Below are 23,991 nucleotides of genomic sequence, written 5' to 3'. Positions count from 1 at the left end.
CAAGTTGAAACGAATAGTGAAATCCTGGAAGTATACATACACTAATAATTGAAGTGGCCAGACATGTCGAGAAGGCTGATTTAAAAGTTGTACATGATACTTGACCAGTTGAAACCTAATGGAGTATAGTTTTAATCTAATGGTCTTGACTGCTGACTGGGGAGCCTTCTAGTTGTGTTTGCGATCTCTCCAGATCCCGGTTGTTGGGTGCCGACACACTCCATTGTCCGAGGCCATGGTTGTGGTGTCCTCTATGATCTTAACAACCCACTCACAGCTAGTCACATGGGCAACACCTCCCTGTCACCAAAATATGGGTCAGAACCTTTAGCAGAGTAGCAGAGAAAATTAGCAGAGAGTGTTAAAAATGGCCAGACTCGTTGAAGTAGAAATCAGAATAAGCACAACTTCTGTTCTACGTCTTCCTGTCTGACTAAAAGGCTCTGCTCCATCAGGAAATGATAGTTACAGACCCTGTCAGTCTGGCCTGATCTAACACTTTATTATCTAATGATCTCATACACATCCAGGCAAGGCCAGGACATCATTCTGACAGGCAGTGTGCTCGAAACAGCTCCATCAGTTTATGTATCATTACTGCTACAAGCGACCAGGAATGCACTACTAGCCAGATGCAAATCGCTCGCTCAATAACATAGGCAGTGCAGTGGAGGGTTCAGCAGAGCTGTGTGCTTTCAATGTCAGCCTGGGTAAGCTCTATCGGGGAGATTTTGCAAATTTAAATTAGTGGATAGAAAATCTTATGGAGCACGGCAACCTCTGACCCTCGATTCCTGATACATGCTTCTTGTGAACAAAGCTTTACAAAAGGAGTGGAACTCCAAGTAATCTGCTCTGTATTTGTACAGCCAGAATAAACAGCTATGCATCTCTATCTAATGGGCACTCATCAAATTCCAGCCTCTTTACCATCTCCGATTTTAATCTTTCCACCATTTTGACTGTGCCTGGGCCTAAACTCTGGACTCCTCACTCAAAACCTTCCTGTTAATATTACGACTTGGACCAAATTGTCCTGACGTTACCTGATGTCATTTGAATGCTAGTGTGGTTGGTGACTGTCCTGTGAAGAGCCGCAAGACATTCCCTGGCATTAAATATGCTATATAATTGCAAGTTGTTGTTGCTTCACTTTGAAAGCCATTAAGAGCTCGCATATTTTGAAATATCCAGGTGATCTGGTTGCCACTTTGCAGTTAAAGAGTTTGATAAGATTAGTAAGATCTGGATGTGGTGCTCCCTTTAACTGTTATTCCAACTCTCTACACTGCACTGACATGTTAGCTTCTTTCCATTACAGTCAGTGTCCATGGTGCCCCAGCAAATAGCCAGTTGGTTGCTGTCTACTGGCATGTGTGCCTGTTTGACTGTGAAGACCGATTCTGGCAACCCAGCGTCTGGGCCTTTGAGGTGGGGCTTTGGTCAGAGATCAAGAGCAGAGACCCTGGCCTGGGAGTGGGGTGGCCCAACTTATTGCACCATTTGCAGCCTGAGCAACCAATTCAGCCCAGCATGGGGGAATGGGGAGTTAAACCTCCCACTTCCCTGCTGTGCCTGCACAGGACAGCATTTGTGTGCATTCGGTCGCTCAGACCCAGGCGGTGGCAGAGTCAAGAGTGCGGCCCTGGAAAAGCGCAGCTCGTCAGGCAGCATCCGAGGAGCATGGGAGTCGATGTTTCCAGCATGAGCTCTCCATCCTGATTCCTGATGAAAAGCTGATGGTCGAAATGTCAACTCCCCTGCGCCTCAGATGCTGCCTGACCAGCTGTGCTTTTCCAGTCACACACTCTTCCACTCAGGTGTCCAGCACCTGCAGTCCTCACTATGTCCTCTAGAGTTACCCTCTGACAGTAATGCCTTGGAGCCAAGATTGGATGTGTTGTACCAATCTTGGGCGGGGCCCCGTCATCCACCCTCTCCCACCCATCCCTCAGGCCTCCCCCCACACCGAAGCAAACGGGGTATCCTCTGATTTCTATGGTAGAGAGAGTAGCCCGTGGACGCACTGACCTCCAGCACTAGCTTCGTGGGTGAACCGTGCTACAGGGTCTATGGTCATAGAGATGTTCAGCACGGAAACAGACCCTTTGGTCTAACCTGTCCATGCCGACCAGATATCTTAACCTAATCTAGTCCCATTTGCCAGCACTTGGCCCATATCCCTCTCAATCCTTCCCATTCATATCCCCATCCAGGTGCCTTTTGACACTGCTGAGTGAAGAGTCAGGGCTCCAGGGCAAAACCCCTCCAGGACTCAGCTCTGAGTTTTACTCCCAGCAGCATAGGCCACACACAACACCATGTCACAACAGGACTGGGGCCGGTTTTATTTATAATGTGCAATAATTCAGGCAACAGTGTGAGCTTTACACCAGAGGAGTCAGTTTGGCTGCTGGTGATGAAAAATAAATAATTAGGAGTGTGTGCTTGTATTTAGTTGATATGGGCAGTGATGTGTGTGTTGCCTTGTATGTCCCAGAGACAGCCTGCAATGTGATTTGTTAAGAGGCGGTTAGTTCTTGCGAACTCTTTGCCCTCACCAGATACCAGGACTTTGACTTTTTTTCTTCTTGCAGTCAATGGCTTTCTTTCATCTGGTCTCATTCCCGTGAAGCCGCTGCCCCTTGCTGGGGGTATGGTTTCACAGGCACGGAGTACTTCCCAGCAGCAGTTTAGATTAGACTTAGATTAGACTTACAGTGTGGAAACAGGCCCTTCGGCCCAACAAGTCCACACCGACCCGCCGAAGCGCAACCCACCCATGCCCCTACATTTACCCCTTACCTAACACTACGGGCAATTTAGCTTGGCCAATTCACCTGACCCGCATATCTTTGGACTGTGGGAGGAAACCGGAGCACCCGGAGGAAACCCACGCAGACACGGGGAGAACGTGCAAACTCCACACAGTCAGTCGCCTGAGTCGGGAATTGAACCCGGGTCTACAGGCGCTGTGAGGCAGCAGTGCTAACCACTGTGCCACCGTGCCGCCCACAGTTCTTCATGTGCAAGCACAGAGACAGAATGCCGGCAGGAAGTCAGGCCTTGGAGGGCAAGTGGGTACAATTTAGAATCATCAGATGCCTACAGTGCAGAACATCGAACAGTACAGGCCCTTCGGCCCCCAATATTGTGTGGAGCAGTTATCTTAATCTAAGATCAACCTAACCGACGCACCCCTCAACTTACTGCCGTCCACGTGCTTGCCAGGCAGTCGCTTAAGTGTCCCTAATGTCTCTGACTATACCACCACTGCTCGCAGTGCATTCCATGCACCCACCACACTCTGCGTGAAGACCCTACCTCTAGCCCATTGAGTCTGCACCGACCTCCCCCCTAAAGAGCATCTTGCTCAGATCCAGCTCTTCACCCTATCGCTGTAAGCCTGCATTTCTTATATCGGATTCCTGATGAAAGGCTTATGCCCGAAACATTGACTCTCCTGCTCCTTGGGTGCTGCCTGACCAGCTATGCTTTTCCAGTGTTACCCTTTTTGACTCTGCATTTCTCATGGATAATCCACCTTAACCTGCACATCTGTGGATTGTGGGAGGAAACCAGAACACTCGGAGGAAACCCACGCAGATATGGGGAGAATGTGCAAACTCCACACAGGCAGTCGCCCGAGGCTGGAATCGAACCTGGGTCCCTTGTGCTGTGAGGCAACAGTAACCACTGAGTCACTGTGCCGTCCCAACTGAGGGGATTTCACCACAAACTTAAACAGTTTGGCTGTTAGTAGGACTGAATCTCTAGGGTGGAGATGTTAATGGACATTCGCTGCAAGGCATTTCACGTTGCCATCCAAGATGGTGGGAGGGCACTGGGAAGAGTCAGGGAAGGAGTGGGATGAATAGGATGGCTCTTTTAAAATGCCAGCCCAGGCAAGATGGGTTGAATGGCCTCTTGCATGGTATAAAGAACAAAAAAGAAGTACAGTGCAGGAACAAGCCCTTCGGCCCTCCAAGCCTGTGCTGATCATCTTGACCTAACTAAACTAAAAAACAAACCTTCTGCCCTTATTCAGTCCATATCACTCTATTCCCTCCCTATTCAATAACCATCCAGATACCTGTTAAATGTCACCAACTTGCCTGCTTCCACCACCTCTTCTGGCAATGTGTTCCAGGCTCCTACCACGCTCTGCGTGAAAAACTTCCCTTGCACATCTCCCTTAAACTTTCCCCCTCTCACCTTGAACCTGTGTTCCCTTGTAATTGAAACTTCAGCCCTGGGAAAATGTCTCTGACTATCCACCCTACCTGCGCCTCCCATAGTTTTGTAATCTTCGATTAGGTCTCCTTCTGTGAAAACAATCCTAATCTTTTTAACCTTTCCACATAGTCAGTGGCCTCAAGACCAGGCATGTTTCTATAAGTTTGTTTCTATATTTGACAATAAGTCTGTAAAGAAAATCCTCCAACGTCTTCCTCCATTGCAGGGAGTGGGAGATTGATAAGATCATAAGACATAGAAGAGGAAGCAGGTTATTCAGCTCATGGAGTCTACTCCACCATTCAATTATTCCTTTACTGATTAAAAATCTGTCTATCTGAGCCTTGAATATGCTTAACATTCCAGGTAAGGGAGAGTGACTGGTAATTGAAAGGCTGTGTGGCTCAGTGGCAAATCAAATGCCACTTCCTTGCTTCAGAAAAAAGATTTATGAAATGCAAAGAATACAAGTGCTTTTGCTGATAGAACATTCAGAGTAATAAACTCCCATGCGCAGTTATAATGAAAAAATTCAACATAATTCTTGGGAAAATGAGCCGCTGGACTCCCCCCAGGAATGGACCTTTAATTTTGACCTTCAACATTTGGGCTATCCTTTCAGGCTTGATTTGATTGGATGGAGGAATAGGTTTGAGGGGCTGAATGGCTGACCCCTGGATAGATTTTAACGAGCATCTTAAAGGAGGAAAGGGTGGGTGAGGCGGAGAGGTGTAGGTAGATCCCAATGCTTAGGGGCTCCGCAGTTGCAGGCATAACCTCCAGTGATGGGCTGTAGAAACTTGTAGATGTTTGCTAGACCGGAATTGGAGGAATGTTGGGATCACGGAGAGCTGTAGTGCTGGAAGAGATAGAAAACATTGAGCGAGATTTGAAAACAAGAATGAAAATCTTAACTTCGCGATGTCTCTGGACTGTGTGGCCAACATGACACATCCAGCACAAAGGGTGACAGATAAACAAATCTTTGTGCTAATCACACTGTGATTAGTGTTGATGGGTAGAGGCATTGTGATTAACATCTTGCCCTGCGTCTGGGCTGGTCTCGAGTTGTCAACATTTTTGAGGCATTCATAAAGATTTTGGCCAGCTTTTGTCAATTCCTTTACTCTAAATGAATTTGTCTTCATATTCATCAATATTTTTAACCAACCCATTCAGACTTGTTATGGTACACCTCTGGAGCAGATGAGACTTGGACCCAGGCCTTCTAGCTGAGAGGGAGGGTCACTACCATGTACCACAATAGCCTGTTGCTAGTTGTCCAATTGTATCGAGTTATTACTGCTGAGCTCAATTTCACCCTCACCTGAAATCCTAAATCCTCTGCAGCAGGAAGCCAGTGGCTAGTCAAAAGCTGTTCTGGCTGATTCCTTTTCACTTGATAACCCAGGTACTCGGAGGTCAATTGTTGTTGATCCAGTGACAAAGCCAGGAATCAAGACACGGACCTTATGGTCTTCGGAGTTTCCTGCAGTCCGCCTCGAGTGTGCAATGCCTCACAGAGCTGTCAAGAGAGTTTACTGATGGTGAAACAATCCCTGGCATTATCAGTAGCAGGGGCTGGAAAGAAAAATGATGTTTGCCGAGGGTGAAGCAACCTCAGGGACGGGAAGAGTTTAAAACTCGCTTCTGTACTGTGCAAAATAGGTGGAGAGAACACTGTTAGCCCAAAAGGACAGAAGGCAGCGGAGTGAAAATGAGATGTACCCCCACCCGGCTTTTCCCAAACGATTAATTTGAGCCGATTGCACACCCAGACATTAGTGACATTCAGTACTCTGCCACCCTGTCTTGCCCAGTTCCTTGTGTTCATTTGGCCTCCGCTGCACTGTATAGAATGCTGTTGTCTCAGTGGTTCTGATCCCCCCCCCCCCCCCCCACCCCCCACCCCGTGCTTCCAGTACTGGGATGGCACAGATTTTCTTTTATTTATTCCTGGGATTTGAACATTGCTGGTTACACCGTCTGGAATCAGACTCAAGAAGGGTGTGACCAGCTGTCTTCAAGAATCATAGAATCCCTCACTGTAAACTTCGGCCCAACAAGTCCACACTGACCCTCCGAAGAATAACCCACCTGGACCCATTCCTCTACATTTCCCCCAGACTAATGCACCTAACCTACACATCCCTGAACTCTACGGGCAATGTAGCGTGGCCAATTCACCTAACCTGCCCATCTTTGGACTGTGGGAGGTTACCCACAGTCAATATCCCAGTACTCCCTTCCCAGCAGCACACCTGAACCAGATTCAGTGCAGTAGTCCACTAAGACACGGGGAGAATGTGCAAACTCCTTAGTCTTAGTGGACTGCTGCACTGCATCTGGATCAGGTGTGCTGGTGGGAAGGGAGTTCTGGGCTGTTGACCCAGCAATTAGATCGGTGATATGGCTCCAAGTCAGGATGATGTGTTTGCTGTGCAGTGGGTTCATTTATTGAGCAAAGACCGGACCCAGAACGTGAGGATCGGGTAACGCAGGGGGCCTCAGCTCAAACTATTTCCCTCCCCAGGCGGAGTCAGCATTTTCAGTTGAGGGGATGAATGAAAGAGGAAGGTGGGTCTGACTGCAGTGTGGCTGTGGAAGAGTTAACATCTAAAAAAGATGCATAATGTAGCCTCAGTGTTAGTGTAGTAATAATATATACTGGCTGCAAATTGGAAAGTAGCTGTAAGTATCTTAAACAGGACGTTATAGAGATTTCAGTTTTATTAGCTTTGGCACAGACCCTCTGAAAAGCAGCAAAGAAGGTTACTGTGGGATTCATTTTCTTTACCACATCTAGCTTTCTACCGATGGAACATAATATTATTCTGTGCACAGTCTGTGTGCAGGAACCACAGAAACCTCCATCTGAAATCCCTACAGTTGGGAGTCATGGAACTGTGAGGCACTGTGCAAACAGATGCACCAAAAGGGAGACCATTCTTTCTCAATTAAAATACTTTCTCAGGATGGTTCAGAATTGGTGGAGCAACTCCTCTTTCTCTTACCGAATCTGCGTCACTCCCTCCATCCACCGTGCCCTGATATCAAGGCCATTTGCATCTTCCCATCCCACCTTATTCTTGGTCTTTCAGGCTTTTCCTTCCTCTTGTGTGTCAAAGTCGTGTCCCATTTTCACCAGGCTTCCCTCCTCTTCCTCTTTCCCCTCAGTAACCTCTGTACAATGGACCTTCCACATTGCTGAAGGATGACGTTTGACATGCACAGCGGTATGGGTTGGGGAAAGGTGGTTGCTGCATTGTGTGGTCAGGATCTCTGGTCATGTAAAGGGCCTGGAGGGGTGAGTGGTTAATGTCAGGTACAGGTTGTGTTAAATTGGTGACAAGACTGAAGGCTTAAATCTCGGAGATTCAGGGGGTGATTCATAATTTGTTTGGAATGCAAATCCCATATTTCTAAAGGGAGCACCTTCCCAATCTATCAATGAATGCAGGAAGCTTTTGTGGATGAAAATAAAAACAATAACATCTCTTGTAATTGGGGAGAGATATTTAAATCAAATTTCTGTTCTATGGGCGGCACGGTGGCACAGTGGTTAGCACTGCTGCCTCACAGCACCTGAGACCCGGGTTCAATTCCCGACTCAGGCGACAGACTGTGTGGAGTTTGCACATTCTCCCCGTGTCTGCGTGGGTTTTCTCCGGGTGCTCTGGTTTCCTCCCACAGTCCAAAGATGTGCGGGTCAGGTGAATTGGCCATGCTAAGTTGCCCGTAGTGTTAGGTAAGGGGTAAATGTAGGGGTATGGGTGGGTTGCGCTTCGGCGGGTTGGTGTGGACTTGTTGGGCCGAAGGGCCTGTTTCCACACTGTAAGTAATGTAAAAAAGAAACTCAAAGGATTAAAAGAGCATGATTGCACATTGGGATTCTAAGGTACAAAGATTTTTTTTTCCCGAAATAAATAAGGCAAGAAGTGCTGCGGTAATAATAGAGCCTTGTCGGTCGTGATGTGCAGGCAGTGGGGGACAGGAGCTGCATTTGTGGTTGTTGGATCGTGGTGTGCGCAGGCTCTAGGGAAAGAACAGATGGAACAGAGGGAGCCACAAAGGTCTAATCCTATCAGATGGAGCCTCCTCCTACCATCTGGATAATCCACGCACAATTTCAAACCTTGCAAAGGATTCGACTTTGGCCAGGCTTAGTCTTTGGAACAGTTCTGCGTCACACTCCTTGCATCCTTTCAGTCTCAGATTTTATAAAGCCAAATTATCCCCCCCCACCTTACAAATTTGGCAGTAAGGCTACCAACTTGCTCAGTTGAGAGAGAAAAAAGTGAAAACGAAGAGGAATGATTTTGTTCAAATTGCCTTGCTGTCGCGTTTGTGCCTTCCGGAAATCGGACTCTTGAGGGAATTGATTTCTGTTTACACGTGATGTAGTTGTTTGCTCCTCTGCCTACTTTCGGGTTAAATGGGATTTTGCTCCCCCCGCCCCTTAAGAGGTGCGGGCACTAATTCCTGGTGGGATTATGGTTCCTGCAGGTACGTCATGTCAAAGCTAAAGCACTGAGGACAGGCAACCTTTTCAAATGAGGATTTCAAATCAACTCCGATCCTGTCTTTGCTGCGCTTTTAGGCTGGATGATGATTTTTTTTAGTTCTGTTTGCTAGGAGATACTGCTGATTTAAAACAAATATTTGCTGTTATAAATCACATAGACAATGTCCAGTTAATGTGCAGTCATGATACACATAGTAATCAGATTGTAACCTCAGTTAAACAAAAACTTGTTTTGAGGTGAGTAATGTGCAACGATCCCCAATCCAATTAAAGTTACTTTTTTGAGGCCAGGCTCTGTTTGCATAGTGTAACGTGCAGGGTTAGTTGTAGTATGGGAAGCTCCTCATTTTTAGATAATCTTCAACTGTATCGCTTTAACAGAAAAGGCCCCTCAGATTATCCCATTGAGGGTAATGAGATCTTCTAAGAAACCTGTTCAGAGATGTATTTGCACACCTTGGGAGCATGCAGGGACTTCCCAGATCAGAGGTAGGGACATTATTACTGCACTACATGAGCCCTCTCTCCTTTGAGGGTAATTACAGTGGTCACAGATACTACCCAGTTGAAGCTCTGTCCTTGTGGTGTTGGATAGCTTCCATGTGTGAAAGCACGCTAAGAGCAGTACTGCTCTTGGCAACGATGCACCCCACAGCTGAATAGCGTTTGGCACTTGACCTCAAAGCTTCCACATGAAGGACGCCCACTGTCAGTCCCCACAGCTGGATCTGCACATCAGGAATCAGCCTCGGCATCGGGGGGGGGGAGAGTGAAATTGGGAGAGGAATGACAAACATGCCAAGGCTGTGAGCACTCAGAGTCCTCCAGGGACCCTTACCTCATATTACGTAGTCGGTGTAATCTGGTCCAGGTGCTGCTCTGCACAATCCTTTTGAATAATTCAAGCATTATTGTGTGATGTGAGTGTGTCTAAAACCATTAACATCAAGACTGATCATTAGCCTGACAATGACTAATTTAAAAAAAAAGTCCCCCACCTTATTAAAACAAAAATAGTGAATATTTATACAGCTGATCCTTTCCAATTAGGACCAGATGTAGTTCAGGGAGCTGCAGCTGTCAATTCTTGTCCTGAATGTTTTTGCCATTCCCAGTCTATCACCTTATATCCCATTCCAATCACTATATATACATATTCTAGCCTTACAGCATGGCGGCACACCCCATCTCATTCTGCTGGAAGCCTCATCACTCGATGCCATCCCATTCCAGCACTCCGCAGTTGATCCCTCCCTTGGCATGTCAACATCATTCTGCTAGGCCAGCCCACCCTTCGCCTTCTCCACTCGGTCTCACCCCACGCCCTCGCTGCAGGCTTTATCCTCTCCCGCTGCTGATGCCATGCTTGCTGGAAAATATGCTTTTGAATGTACAAGATAGGACTTGGCTCATCGTTGATGGATCCCATGGTCAAAAGGCCCAACGCTCACTATTCAGACTAACAGATGAGTCCATCGGGGAACTATGTCAGGTGCTGTCAGAAGAATGCATGGGGTACTAAATCAGTGTTGAGGATCAGCATGGAGATGAAGTTAAGGCACATTGAGGTGAACGATACTATCACTGATGGTGGATTCCCCTCATGCACCCCAGAAAAAGGGGCTACCTGGACTGAGTTTACATGATAACTCCTATGTCTTCCTACGTTGGTCCTCCTACGTTGTTTTAGACCTTCCCATTTTGAGATACCACCGTCAATAGCAAGTCTTCCCAGTCACTTGAACTCTGGGCGCAAGAGAGTCCTTCAGTCTTGGAAGAGCATTGGTTTCCCCCTTTAGGGTGACAGATTGGAAGTGTGGTTCCATGCCATTGCACCTCTGACCATGAGGAACTGGGTTGAGGCGGCTTGCACCCATTTCAAACAGTGCCCAGCCCTCAGCTGTGAACTGATGGGAATGTATGAGATGCTGAGGGGTCTTGGCAGCAGAGATGTGAGGAGGATGTTTCCTCCAATGGGAGAATCTAAAACCAGGAGTTGATAACTCAGAAGAGGTTAGACTATTTTGTTTTCTCTGAAGGTTGAGAGTTCTAGAAACTCTTTTCCTGAAAAGGTGTTGGAATCAGAGTTCTTGAATATTTTTATGGCGGAGCTTGGATAGATTTTTGATAAGATTAGATTAGATTACTTATAGTGTGGAAACAGGCCCTTCGGCCCAACAAGTCCACACCGACCCGCCAAAGCGCAACCCCCCATACCCCTACATTTACCCCTTTACCTAACACTACGGGCAATTTAGCATGACCAATTCACCTGACCCGCACATCTTTGGACTGTGGGAGGAAACCGGAGGAAACCCATGCAGACACGGGGAGAGCGCAAACTCCACACAGTCAGTCGCCTGAGTCGGGAAACGAACCCGGGTCTCTGGCGCTGTGAGACAGCAGTGCTAACCACTGTGCCACCGTGCCACCCCACGGTGATAAGCAAAGGGCTGAAAGACTATCAGAGGGAGGTGAGAAGGGGAATTGCAATCATGTCAGCCCTGAACAGGAGCCAGCTAGACAGGCCAAATGGCCTACTGCTAATTTGCATACTTATTAAAAAAAAGAAGAGAACTAGCTTTTTTTATGGGATCAGAGCTGGATTCAAACCTGTATTCCAAAGATGAAAGGTCCAGTATCTAACCTATTGTATCCCCTCACCAGTCTCCTGAAGGCCAAACCAAATCTCCACTCTCTTATGTCGACTAACAGAAGACTGGGTTTTCACATTAGTGAGCAGCATTTATTTTACATTATTGAGTACGTTTTGAGATTTCTGTGCGGGTGACTGAATGGGTGAGCACATGTATCTTTCTCACAAAGAGGAAGAAATGAAGAGTGTGCGAAACACTTTTCACACCCTCACCCTTTTGCCTGCCCCAGCTTCTCATGCCTCGGTAAAACGATCAATGAGATTATGGAAGCCTTCAATTGGGAATGTCTCAGTTTAGGTCTGGAGCTTTCTGTCTAAGATGAGATCCCGTTCCAAGGTTAAACACTGAAAATCTGGGGATGTGAAGCAGGGAACAGCTGCCCTTGGGCAGCAGACGGGTCAGATGCTTGCAGAGTCAGCAAAGAGAATCTGCTGAGGTGCTCCTCATTTTTGTGCAGGCGCTGACTGATCTGATGTGCCTTTCCAGAAATTCTGACAGTGTTCGAGATTGCCACTCATTGAAAATAACTGTCGGGTCAGGGCTGCTCAAAGAAGCAATGGTGCCTGGAGAATTGGGGGCCCCAAATTGAACATAGAACATAGAACATTACAGCACAGTACAGGCCTTTTGGCCCTCGCTGTTGGGCCGACCTGTGGAATCAATCTGAAGCCCATCTAATCTACACTATTCCATTTTCATCCATATGTTTATCCAATAACCATTTAAATGCCCCTAAAGTCAACGAGTCTTCTACTATTGCAGGCAGGGATTTCCACGCCCTTACGAGTCTCTGAGTTAAGAACTTTCCTCTGACATCTGTCTTATATCTATCACCCCTCAGTTTAAAGCTATGTCCCCTTATGCTAGCCATCACCATTTGAGGAAACGGTCTCTCACTGTCCACCGCATCTAATCCTCTGATCTTCTTGTATGTCTCTCATAAGTCATTTCTTAACCTCCTTTTCTCTAACAATAACAGCCTCAAGCCCCTCAGCCTTTCCTATAAGAGCTTCCGTCCATACCAGGCAACATCCTAGTAAATCTCCACTGCACCCTTTCCAGTGCCTCCACATCCTTCCTATAATGCGGCGACCAGAACTGTATGCAATAGGTTGGTGTGGAATTTGCTTACATTGAAAATTGAGATTTTCTGTCCGAGATCACATGCTCTTTGTTACCGTCATGGCTTTCGTGAAACAAAAAAGGTCAAGGCAGGATTCCCCGTCCACCATGCCAGTCTCACTGATCTTGTAGCTGCTGGAACATGCCACATGACTGTGCAAATGTCTGGTAGCGACGTGAATAAGCTCACTTGTGGTGCCCCTTCCCCTGCCTGTGAATTGTGGCATCCCATTGGACAGAAGAATGCCATTCAGCCCATCGTGACTGTGCTGACTGTTTGAATATCCAATTAATCTAGCTTCCTCCCCCGCTCTTCTGCTTTCCCCCTGTAACCCTGAAAGCATCTCCTTTTTCAAGCATTTATGCAATCCCTCTTGGGATTGTCTGAACTTGCTACTTCAAGAGAAAACCCTCACCGTAAATATTTTGCCTCCTTACAGTGTTCTTTTGGCCAATTGTTTTGATTTTGTTCCCTCTGGTTTCTGAGCCTCCTGCCGTGTAAACAGACACCGTTTAACTTTGAGCATCTCTCCGTGGTTCTCTGCATGAAACATGAGAGATTCACTGCTGAAAACCCTCATCCTGGTACCCTTCTGGTAAACCCATGTAGCATCCGGACTGAAGCCCGGTTCCTGTCATGAGGACTTGGCATTTCCTGTCCCCTCTCACTTTCCTCATTGGCTAGAGCAGTCTGCATTCGATTGTTTGGGCACTGTTAAGTTACCACTTGTGTTAGGAATGGTGTGAATGATATGAAATCTGCCTCTTGGCATGGACCGGCACTGAATTGGCAAAAGCGAGGACTGCAGATGTTGGAGATCAGAGCCAAACAAAGTGTGGCGCTGGAAAAGCACAGCAGGTCAGGCAGCATCCGAGGAGCAGGAGAGTCGATGTTTCGGGCATAAGCCCTTCATCAGGAATCCCCAACCAAACCGAAAATGAAATTGAAAGAAAATTCCAGTCCTCTCTAGATTCCTGAGGGAAGGAGATTGCCTCTGCTGACTGGGAGACATTTCAGAGTGGAGCGACTGTGCTGATTTCCTTGCCCCAGCCTGGAATGCTGACAGTAGTTTGCTAAACCTGCCTTTACCCCATTGGCAGGCCACACTCTCACTCTAAAGGCTGTCGCTCCTAGCACATAGCCGATACAAACAGAGAAGACAACACAGGGTTAAAAAAGAGTCCCGGGTGACATCATGTCGACAGATGAAATTGGATGTAAAATGTATTCTCTGGGCTCAATGCTTAGACCCTCCCCCCACCCCTCTCTCATTTTGTGTGCAGGAAAATTGGAATTCTAGTAATTAGACCCTGACTTACAGAAACGGCATTAGGATTTCGAGTCAAAGTTCAACATCCCGAAATGAAATTTAAACCAATTAATCTGTTAGATTTTTATCGCTCCTCCATGTTTTCCCAGCAATTCCCTCAGTGCTTGGCCTTTGATCGACTCAGATCAGTCTTGCAAGAGTCCTGATTGTCTGCCTAGTGCTTCAAAGCTTGAGATGACATTTACACCACACTCATAAAACAATCAAATTTGCAAAGCTTTTAAACAACTGGGGCATAGTTATATTTAATAAAAGCCTGTCTATAATAACCTGAATTAGCATTTTATGCCATGTAATACCTCTGAGAGCACAGGATTTTATGGAGCCATGTATTGTTGAGGCCATCTTTCCAATAGGAAAGATTATCTAAATGACAGTCTGTGATTTAACCCTCAAGCATCTTGAGTGCTTTCATGTATTTCCAGCCTGCAAAATGACACAGTGTTCTCATTGATCCTGTGGTTGCACTGCTGTGTTACTCCTTCATCCTCTTCACCCCATTCTAACCTCAAAATCACACGAGCCATGTGTCTGTGGTATGCCTCTAAAGGGTCTTTGCTGTTCATGCACATTGTCTTTGGCCACACCTTTCTGATATATTATAGCATAGATTCCTAGCCACTTAGGCCTGTACTTTTAAGACAGTTGCATGACATTATGACACTTGCTGTTCCAAGGTGCAACGCTCTGTGCCTCGTAGTCAGTATCATGTCTTTAATCAGTCAGTCAGTTGTGCATTGTACAATAGCACCAGTAAGCACACAACCCAAACTGTCTGTGTACGTCTGTGAAATCATAGCTTTGTAAATATTTAGTGTTGTAAATAAGTTTAAAGAAATCTGACTCAATAGACCCCCAACTATCTGTGTTCCATTATATGGGCTCACGTATGATAAACCACAAATAGCATTTTTTTTTGTTTGCTCATAAACATGTGGTAAAAAGCTGTAAGCTGCATTAACATGCATCATTACACTAATTCCAGTAGTTTTCCCGGTCAGCTTCACTCTCCCTATCTGATAAATGGTTTGCAAATCAACTGTGCACAAAGACAGTGCCCAACTAATCACTATTCTGATAGATTGATGCATTTTATATTTCAGTTCAGTTAAGTGCAGTGTGTTTAGTAACTTTGCAATGTAGCCAGGAGATAAATTGTACTGTGGTTGCAGCCTCCATACCGAAAGTTAGTATGTCGCAAAAGTAATACACCAGATTAATGAGATACAAAATCATACAAGTGTATGACATTAATATATTAAAAGTCCTGCATGTGCTTCCTGTAGGTGTTACACCACATGCCACCGTTAGGCTACCATACACTAAATACCACACTTCAGCATATCTCAACTCTCACCATTTCAGAGGTAAATGTAATTGGCAGACTAGACTCCTGTTGTCATACTTTTCCCATCGCCTCTTCCAAGAGTGACTCCTGTTGTATCATCCAAAGTACATCAAGGGACCAAAACAGGGGCTCAGCTAGTTTTTTTATACACATGCTCCCAGATGAGAATGTGACGTATACAGTTTGGAGAAAGGAAACATTCAGGAGGCCTGTCAGTATCCGTGGGGAGAGAATCAGTGCTACCGTTTCAAGCTGAATATGATTCTTCTTCTGAAGAGAAAGTTCTGCACAGATGCTAAGAGACCTGTTGAGTTACTCGGGATCGTTTTATTTCAGGTTTCCAGCATCCGCTGTACTTTTATTTTGCAAGGTTCCCCCCCCCCTGTTTGAGCTGAACTGATCCTAAACTGAAGTGGCTGCCTAGGCCCCACGACCTGCTTTAGACTAAGTGCTTGGAGAAAGCAAATCCACGAGGTGACTTCAACATTATCATCATATAATCCCTGCAGTATGGAAACAGGCCACTCGACCCATCGAGTCTACACCGACCCTCTGAAGCGCACCCCATCCAGGCCCATCCCTGTACCATATAATCCTACATTTCCAATGGCTCACGTTCCTACACTACACATTCTTGAACGCTATGGCTAACTTAGCATGGCCAATCCACGTAACCTGCACATCTTTGAACTGTGGGAGGAAACCAGAGCGCCCAGCAGAAATCCACACAGACAATGTGCAAACTCCACACAGACAGTTGCCCTGTCACTATGAGGCAGCAGTGCTAACCACTGAGCCACTGTGCTGCCCAACATGCAGGACTGGAACAAGACAATGCAGGTTGAAATGGGTAAACTACAAATTAAAGACCAAAGTCATGGAGTTCTTCACATAAGGAACTACCAACATACGGATTGTACATTGAGATAGTTTGGAACTAATTAGATACTGCAATGAGTTTAAAAAATAATTCATGGCATGTAGGCCAGCACTTACTGCCCATTTCTAATGCCCTGGAGAGGGTCATGGCGAGTCCTTGTAGGTACACCCAGAGTGCTGTTAGGGAACAAGTTCCAGGATTTTGGCCCAGCAACAGTAAAGGAGCAACAACATATTTCCAAGTCAGGATGAGTTGAGTCTTGGAGGGGAATTTGTTGGTGGTGGCTTTGCTATGTATCTGCTGCCCTTGCCCTTCTCAATGTTAGTGGTTCAGAAGGTGCTGTCTAAGAAGCCTGGATGAGTTGCTGGAGTGCATGTTGTAGACGGTATGCACTGTTGCTACTGAGCGTCGGTGGTGGAGGAAGCGAATGTTTGTCGATGTGGTGCCAATCAAGTGGCTTCTTTGGCCTGGATGGTGTCAAGTTTCTTGAGTGTTGTTGGAGCTGCACCCATCCAGGCAAGTGGGGAGTATTCCATCACACTTGTGCTTTGTAGATGTGGACAGGCTTTTGGGAGTCGAGGGGGTGAGTTACTCACTGCAGCATTCCCATCCACTAATATGGAGTTGTAGCCACTGTATATTTATGGCTAGTTCAGTTCAGTTTCTGGTATTGGGGAGTTTAACTAAAAAGGTTAACCAAGTATGATTTTAAGCTTGTTTTTTTATATCAAGAGTATCTCTTCAAACTGAGCTGGAGTGACTAAGTGACTGAGATTACCAGCAATCCAATGACTTCTTCAGCTATTGGTATCAATCGAGTCAAAAATTGCTTTTGGCAAACTGCATTCAGTAGATTTGGAACATCCGCCAGTGAAATTAGTTCTTCGTCATGATTCACCCTGTCTCTCACACAGCATGAGAACACTCAGCCTGTCCTTAGGTGTTAATAAAGTTGTCGTCAGGTTACACTTAGTGCCATGGTTGTGTAGCCAGTGAGAGCACTATACCTTCCTGTACACAAGGTTCAAGTCTTTCTGCAGAGAGCTGAGCATCCAGAATGAACTGATACTCAGGTCTTTAAAATGCCACATAAAATGAGGTCCTCTCTGATGATTGTAAAGGATTCCATGGCACTACTTTTGAAGAAGAGACAGCACGTTCTCCCCCATGTCCTGGTTAATATTTATTCATCAACAAACTGCTCTAAAGGTGATAATCTGGTCATTATCTCACAGCTAGCTGTGCACAAATTGGCTGTTCCTTTCCAAAGTTTTAATAGTCGCTGCACGTCCAAGGTACTTAATTGGCTATAAATGCCTTGGCACATACTGAGATTGGGAGCATGCTGTAGAAATCCAAGTCAGTCTTAGTTAAGAAGATTAGGATATAAGAATGTAGGAGCAGGCCATTCGGCCCTTGCTCTGAAATTCAAATAGATCATGGCTGATTGGATTGTAATCTCAAGTCCACATTCCTGTCAGATTCCCCACCCCCTCCCCATTAACTCTTGACTCTTCTGTCTGTTAAAATTGTAATAGCCTTGAGTAATTTCAATGCCCCAGCCTCCACAGCTTTCAGAAATAGGAGCCAGAGTGGGTTGAATGTGAATGGCCCTGATCTTCTCCATTCAGTATTTTCCGACCTGACTCCACTTTCCTGTTTGCTTCTCCTCCACTGATTCCCTTGGAGACAACTAATCTGTCTGTCAATATTGAATTAAGAAGCATCCACCATGCTGTGAAGTAGGTAGATCCAAAGGTTCATGACTAGTTTGTCCTCACTTCGGTCCTGAATGATCGGCCTCTTCTCCTGAGAATGTGCCCATGCATTCTAGATTGTCCAGACGGCAGAAAGAACCCCTCAGCATGTAGCCTGTCCTATCCCTTCCAAACCTTGTGTGATTCAATGAGAAGACATCTCATTTATTCAAGCTTGAGTTTACTCGGTCTTGCATTGTTGGATGACCATCGTGTTTGGGATTGATTTGGTGAATATTTGCTGTACTGTCTCTAATGCAAGTGTATCCTTCCTTCAATATATTACGCAACATTCACCTTCCCATTGAATTTTGTATGGTTAGCAAATATTTTCATGCAAGTTCTTAATGTAAGTTTCAGATGGTTGAGGCCCCAACGCTGAGCCCTGTGACACTTTCCTAGTTAAAACCTGCCAACTTGAAAAATGAGACATTAATTTTTACTATTTTCTTCCTCTAACCAGTCCTCCATCTGTGCTGATATATCACTTCCATGAGTCTTTACCTTGTATTTGTATGGAACTTTACCAAATATTTTTAGAAATCCCAAGTATGTTGCATCAACTGGTTCCCCTTTATCTACAATGCTCACTACATCCCCAAGAAAATCCCCCAGTAACACTTGGCTTGTCAGAGAATATGATACCAAAATTAGTGGTGTAGTGGACAGTGAAGAAGGTTATCTCAGATACAATGGGACCTTGATCAGATGGGCCAATGGGCCAAGGAGTGGCAGATGGAGTTTAATTTAGATAAATATGAGATGTTGCGTTTTGGTAAGGCAGACCAGGACAGGTTAGTCTTAATTATACATTTAATGGTAGGGCTTAGGGAGTGTTGCCGAAAAAAGAGACCATGAGGTGCATGTGCATAGTTCCTTGAAAGTGGAGTCACTGGAAGACAGGGTGCTGAAGAAGGCATTTGATATGCTTACCTTCATTGGTAAGTGTCTTGAGTACAGTATAAGAGTTGGGAAGTCATATTGCGACTGTACAGGGCATTGGTTAGTCCACTTCTAGAATACTGCGTCCACTTCAGGTCACCCTGCTGTAAGAAAGATGAACTCGAAAGGGTTCAGAAAAGATAGAGAAGGATGTTGCTGGGATTGGAGGGATTGAGCAATAACGAGAGGCTGAATCGACTGGGGCTCTTTTCCCTGGAGTGTTGGAGGCTGAGGGGTGACCTTCTAGGGCGGCACGGTGGCACAGTGGTTAGCACTGTTGCGTCACAGCTCCAGAGACCCAACTCCTCCCACAGTCCAAAGATGTGCAGGTCAGCTGAATTGGCCATGCTAAATTGCCCGTAGTGTTAGGTAAAGGGGCAAATGTAGAGGTATGGGTGGGTTGCGCTTCGGCGGGTCGGTGTGGACTTGTTGGGCCGAAGGGCCTGTTTCCACACTGTAAGTAATCTAATCTAATTACCTGTTTTGTTCAGGTTTGTAAAAATATAAGGGACATGGACATAGGGTAAATATCCAAGATCTTCTTTCCCAGGGTTGGGGAGTCCAAACCTAGAGGGTGAAGTTTTAAGATGAGAGGATAAAGATTTAAAATGGACCTGAGGGATAACTTTTTCACACAGAGGTTGGTGCGTGGATAGAACAAATTGCCAGAGAAGGTGGTGGAGTTGCGTAAAATTGCAACATTTAAAAGGCAGCTGGTTGGGTACATGAATAGGAAGGGTTTAGAGGGATCTGGGCCAAATGCTGGCAAATTGGACTGAATCAGTTTCAGTTATCTGGTCGGCATAGATAGATTGGACCAAAGGTTCTGTTTCCGTGCTGTACAGCTCTATCCCTCTCATATAATTGTGCCAGTTTTCCACCAGGCATGTTAGGATAAAGTTCTTGTTTTTATCTCTGCTAGTTCTGCCCAGCCCTGCTGTTTGGGAACAGGGTGCGGTACAATTTAACATAGCCGATTCTTCACTATTCTTAACATGATGAAAATCCTATCTGGATACAGACACAGTGCCTTGACTAACTTCCATAATCTAAACAAATGCCTGGTTCTTTAGGACTAGCCGAATTATAATCCCAATGGAACATGAGTGAGTCTACAGTTTCACAGTGTGGTAAAGGAGCTGTACTAATATAAAAGCAGAGAGATGCCCTACATGTTTGAACACTGCCAGGAGTATGCTGACTGAGTTGATGCTGAGACTTGGAAATTCATCTGCAAGAGTGGACTACAGAAATAGTTAGGAGGAGAAAGTGAGGACTGCAGATGCTGGAGATCAGAGCTGAAAATGTGTTGCTGGAAAAGCGCAGCAGGTCAGGCAGCATCCAAGGAACAGGAGAATCGACGTTTCAGGCATGAGCCCTGAAGAAGGGCTTATGCCCGAAACGTTGATTCTCCTGTTCCTTGGATGCTGCCTGACCTGCTGCGCTTTTCCAGCAACACATTTTCAGTAGAGAAATAGTTAGTCCAACAGCTGTCACACGGTTACTGCTAGAATCAATTATTAGGGAGACTTAAAAACTACAATAGGATCGGGTAAAGTCAAAATGGTTTTGTGAAACGGAAATTGTAATTAACTAACTGATTAGTATTCTCTGAGGGAGTAACAGAAAAGATGGATAAAGGGGAACTTATTGATGTGATGAAGTTAGATTTCCAAAAGGGTTTTGAAGTACTGAATCATAGTTTATTACACAAAATAAATGCTCGTCATATTGAAGGTAGCATATTGGCATATCTAAAGGATTGGTTATCGAACAGCAAACAGAGAATTGAGATAATTTTTTTTGAGGAGTCGGTAACTTGTAACTAATGGAGTGCCACTAGGATCAATGCTGGGGCCTCAACTATTTACAAACTTTGTTGGTGAAATGGATGTAGGGATGGAGTGTACGGTAGGTAAATTTGTTGATGATACCGAGATAGGTGGGAAAGTAAATGGTCAGGAGGAGGTAGAGAATATGCAAAGTGCTGTAAACAGGTGAAGTGAATGGGGTAACATTTGGCAGATGGTGTACATAATGTGGGAAAATGAGAACTTCTCCACTTCACAAGGAAGAATTGAAAATTCTGTTTATATGGAGTGACATCGCACAGCTTAGTGATACAGTGGGATCTGGATGTCCCGGTATCTGAATCACATATAGGTTCAGCAAGTTATGAAGAAGGCACGTAGAATGTTGGTCCTCTTTATGGAGTAGAATGGGAATGTAATGATGTTGCTGTACCGGGCTTTGGTGAGATCAAAGTTAAAGTCACCATAGTCCTAGATGCTTCCTCATTAGAAAGGGAAGATTAGTGGTGACTTAACCTAAGGGTCACAACATCTCAAGTGAAGGGAGAGGCTGAGAGCGAGAGTCCTTCATGGTCACCTCAGCTGGTGTGAGAATTGAACCCAAACTGTTAGTGTCACTCTGCATTGCAAATCAACTAATCAAGCTCTTTGGTGAGACCATATCTGAAGTACAGTGGTTTCCTCTCTTGATAAAGAATATATTTGCATCCATTCGATTCAGTCCCGGGATGAAAAGCTTCCCTTTATGAAGAATGGTCTGTTTCCAGTGGAATTTAGAAGTATGAGAGGAGATCTTATGGAATCATGTAAGATCCTGAGGAAATTGGGAGGGCTGACACCTGAAGGATGTTTCCCCTTGTGGGAGGAGACCAGGTCAAGGGGCCACTGTTCAAACATGAGAGTTCTCCCTTTCGGAGAGAGTTGTGGTAGAACAAAATCTCGCGTTGCGTTGTGGACTCCTCAGAAAGCACCGGAGGCTGGCTCATTGAATTTATTCATGGCTGAGGTAGACTTTCAATAGATGAGGGAATTCAGGATTATGGGGGCCAGTGAGGAAAGTAAAGTTGAGATCACAATCAGATGAGTCATGAGTTTCTTGAAGGAGTGAATCGCCTACTTCTGCTCCTAAGACCCATGTTGCTATGACTCAGTCCATTTGCTCCTGGAATTAGAAGGAATATATTTGCCATAAACCTAATTCCCGTTCTGAAATTCTCAAGTCTTTTAAAACATTTTAAAACTTTGATCTTGGGTGATGACAACTTGAGGAAGGCTAGCAGTTCCAAAGGGATTGTCTGCCCTCTTGTTCCTTGCCCAACCTACAGCAACACAACCAGTGGGGAACAGCAGAGCTGAATCCAGCTGATCAATGTGGACCACATGCACGCTTTCTCCGGTAGGGATTACCCCATGGGTGATCGGGAAATGAGTACCCACTGAATGCTCCACCTTCCCACCTCCTCGACCCCTGAACTGGATGCAACGGCGATCGCTCAGCTCCCTTTGGATATGGGTACCCCAGCACCACATTACTCAAATACCAATCAACAGAAAACGTAACATCTCGTTTCCATCTCTTCTCAGGAGTTTGCCAACTTCCCTTTCTACCCTTTCCCCCCTGTTTGATTCCAGCTGGTCCTGGAAGTTGTGATTCAGTTAAGAATAAGAGAGCTCCTCTGAACCATGCACCAACATGATTTTGAACCCTACAACCCTGGTGGTTCCAGTTACACATTCACAGTAATATAATACTTACTCTTTATTAGCTTTTCTGCAGAGGGCATCGGTTCATCTTGGGCTTTTCCAATGGAAATTCCACTGAGTGTGGAATTAAGGTTAATTCATGGCTTTTGTTTGGACAAGAGTTAAGAGTTTAAGCCCAGCACCTCAATTATAGGGAATCACCAAAGCCTCATAACTAAAGCCCTGCTAAGATTTCTCACATCATTAGACCGCATTACATATTTTTTCTCCTGCGCGGTGACTTTAGGAATTGGTTGAAAGCCCCCTAATGTTTTTATGTTGAAGCTTGATTTTATTCTCCTTTCTTGTTCTCCCCTTCCTCAACAGCCACCCCTTGCATCAAAGCCATCAGTCCCAGCGAGGGCTGGACTACTGGAGGAGCCACTGTCATCATCATTGGAGATAATTTCTTTGACGGATTGCAAGTCATATTCGGCACCATGCTGGTCTGGAGTGAGGTACGTGAAGGAAATGCATATACCAGCAATTTAGTAGTGATCATTGGCTTCTGATCCTCTGCTAACTTAGGTTCCTAATATGAAAGCGAGAGTAATTCTGCAAGAATTGCCTCCAATAAATACATAGCTTGTCCGCCTGTGTCTGCTGCTAATGTGACAGTGATCATTATAAAGTTCAATGCAACTAAAGCCTCCAAGTGTTTCTTATTAGTGCTGTTCGAGTGATTGTTTCTCGATGCAGTGACAGCTTCTACATTTTAAGTAAAGTTCTCCCAAAGGCTCACTTGGAAGCAACTCTCTCTCTCTCTCTCTCTCTCTCTCTGTCACACACAGACAGACAGACAGACAGACACACACACACACACACACACACACACACACACACACACAGGCAGCTCGGACTGTGGCACAGCAGGAGAAAAGATGTCAGCCGTTGGTAGAGTGGGTGCTGTGCCATGGATATGATGAAAAGGTTATACACCTTGAGGAGTGCACCATTCAATTTTGTTTCTACCCCATTGTTTAATGGTTTATTTTTAGGTCTTCAAATGGTATAGCAGCAAAGGATATTATTCGTCCCATTGTATTTAGAGTCATAGAGGTGTACAGCATGGAAACAGACCCTTCGGCCCAACTCATCCATGCCGACCAGATATCCTAACCTAATCTCCTCCCATTTGCCAGCACTTGGCCCACATCCCTCTAAACCCTTTCTATTTATATACCCATCCAGGTGCCTTTTAATTGCTGTAATTTTACCAGTCTCCACCACTTTCTCTGGCAGCTCATTCCATACACGCACCACTCTCTGCATGAAAAAGTTGCCACTTAGCTCCCTGTTAAATCTTTCCCCTCTCACCCTAAAACTATGCCCTCTAGTTGTGGAATCCCCCACCCCAGGGAAAGGACCTTGTCTATTTATCCTATCCATGCCTCTCATGATCTTATAATCATCTATACGGTCACCCCTCAGCGTCCGACCTTCCAGGGAAAACAGCCCCAGCCTATTCAACCTCTCCCTATTGCTGCTATCTCTCTGAAAGACCTATCTAATTCCATGGCATGGTTGAGCCTGATTTAATGTGTTTGTGAGGAGGAGGGGACAGAAGGATGTCATATGACTTGCACGTTTGCCATAAGTACATAGCAGGCACTGCATTTGGATTAATCATTCTTCATCC

At 45.5% G+C, this 23,991-nt stretch overlaps 1 protein-coding gene across 6 annotated transcripts in view; it reads left to right on the top strand.

The window, feature by feature from the left end:
* ebf1a (EBF transcription factor 1a) overlaps positions 1-23,991 on the top strand; it is a 482,981-nt gene that overhangs the window by 283,593 nt on the left and 175,397 nt on the right. For all 6 annotated transcript variants that reach the window (XM_060837039.1, XM_060837040.1, XM_060837041.1 and 3 more), the window contains one exon: positions 22,680-22,810. In XM_060837039.1, the coding sequence (XP_060693022.1) occupies positions 22,680-22,810 (131 nt within the window). The remainder of the gene's footprint in view (positions 1-22,679; positions 22,811-23,991) is intronic.

The sequence above is a fragment of the Hemiscyllium ocellatum genome, chromosome 16 (assembly GCF_020745735.1).
Source record: "Hemiscyllium ocellatum isolate sHemOce1 chromosome 16, sHemOce1.pat.X.cur, whole genome shotgun sequence".
Classification (NCBI taxonomy): domain Eukaryota; kingdom Metazoa; phylum Chordata; class Chondrichthyes; order Orectolobiformes; family Hemiscylliidae; genus Hemiscyllium; species Hemiscyllium ocellatum.
This window is presented reverse-complemented; position numbering and strand designations above follow the sequence as displayed.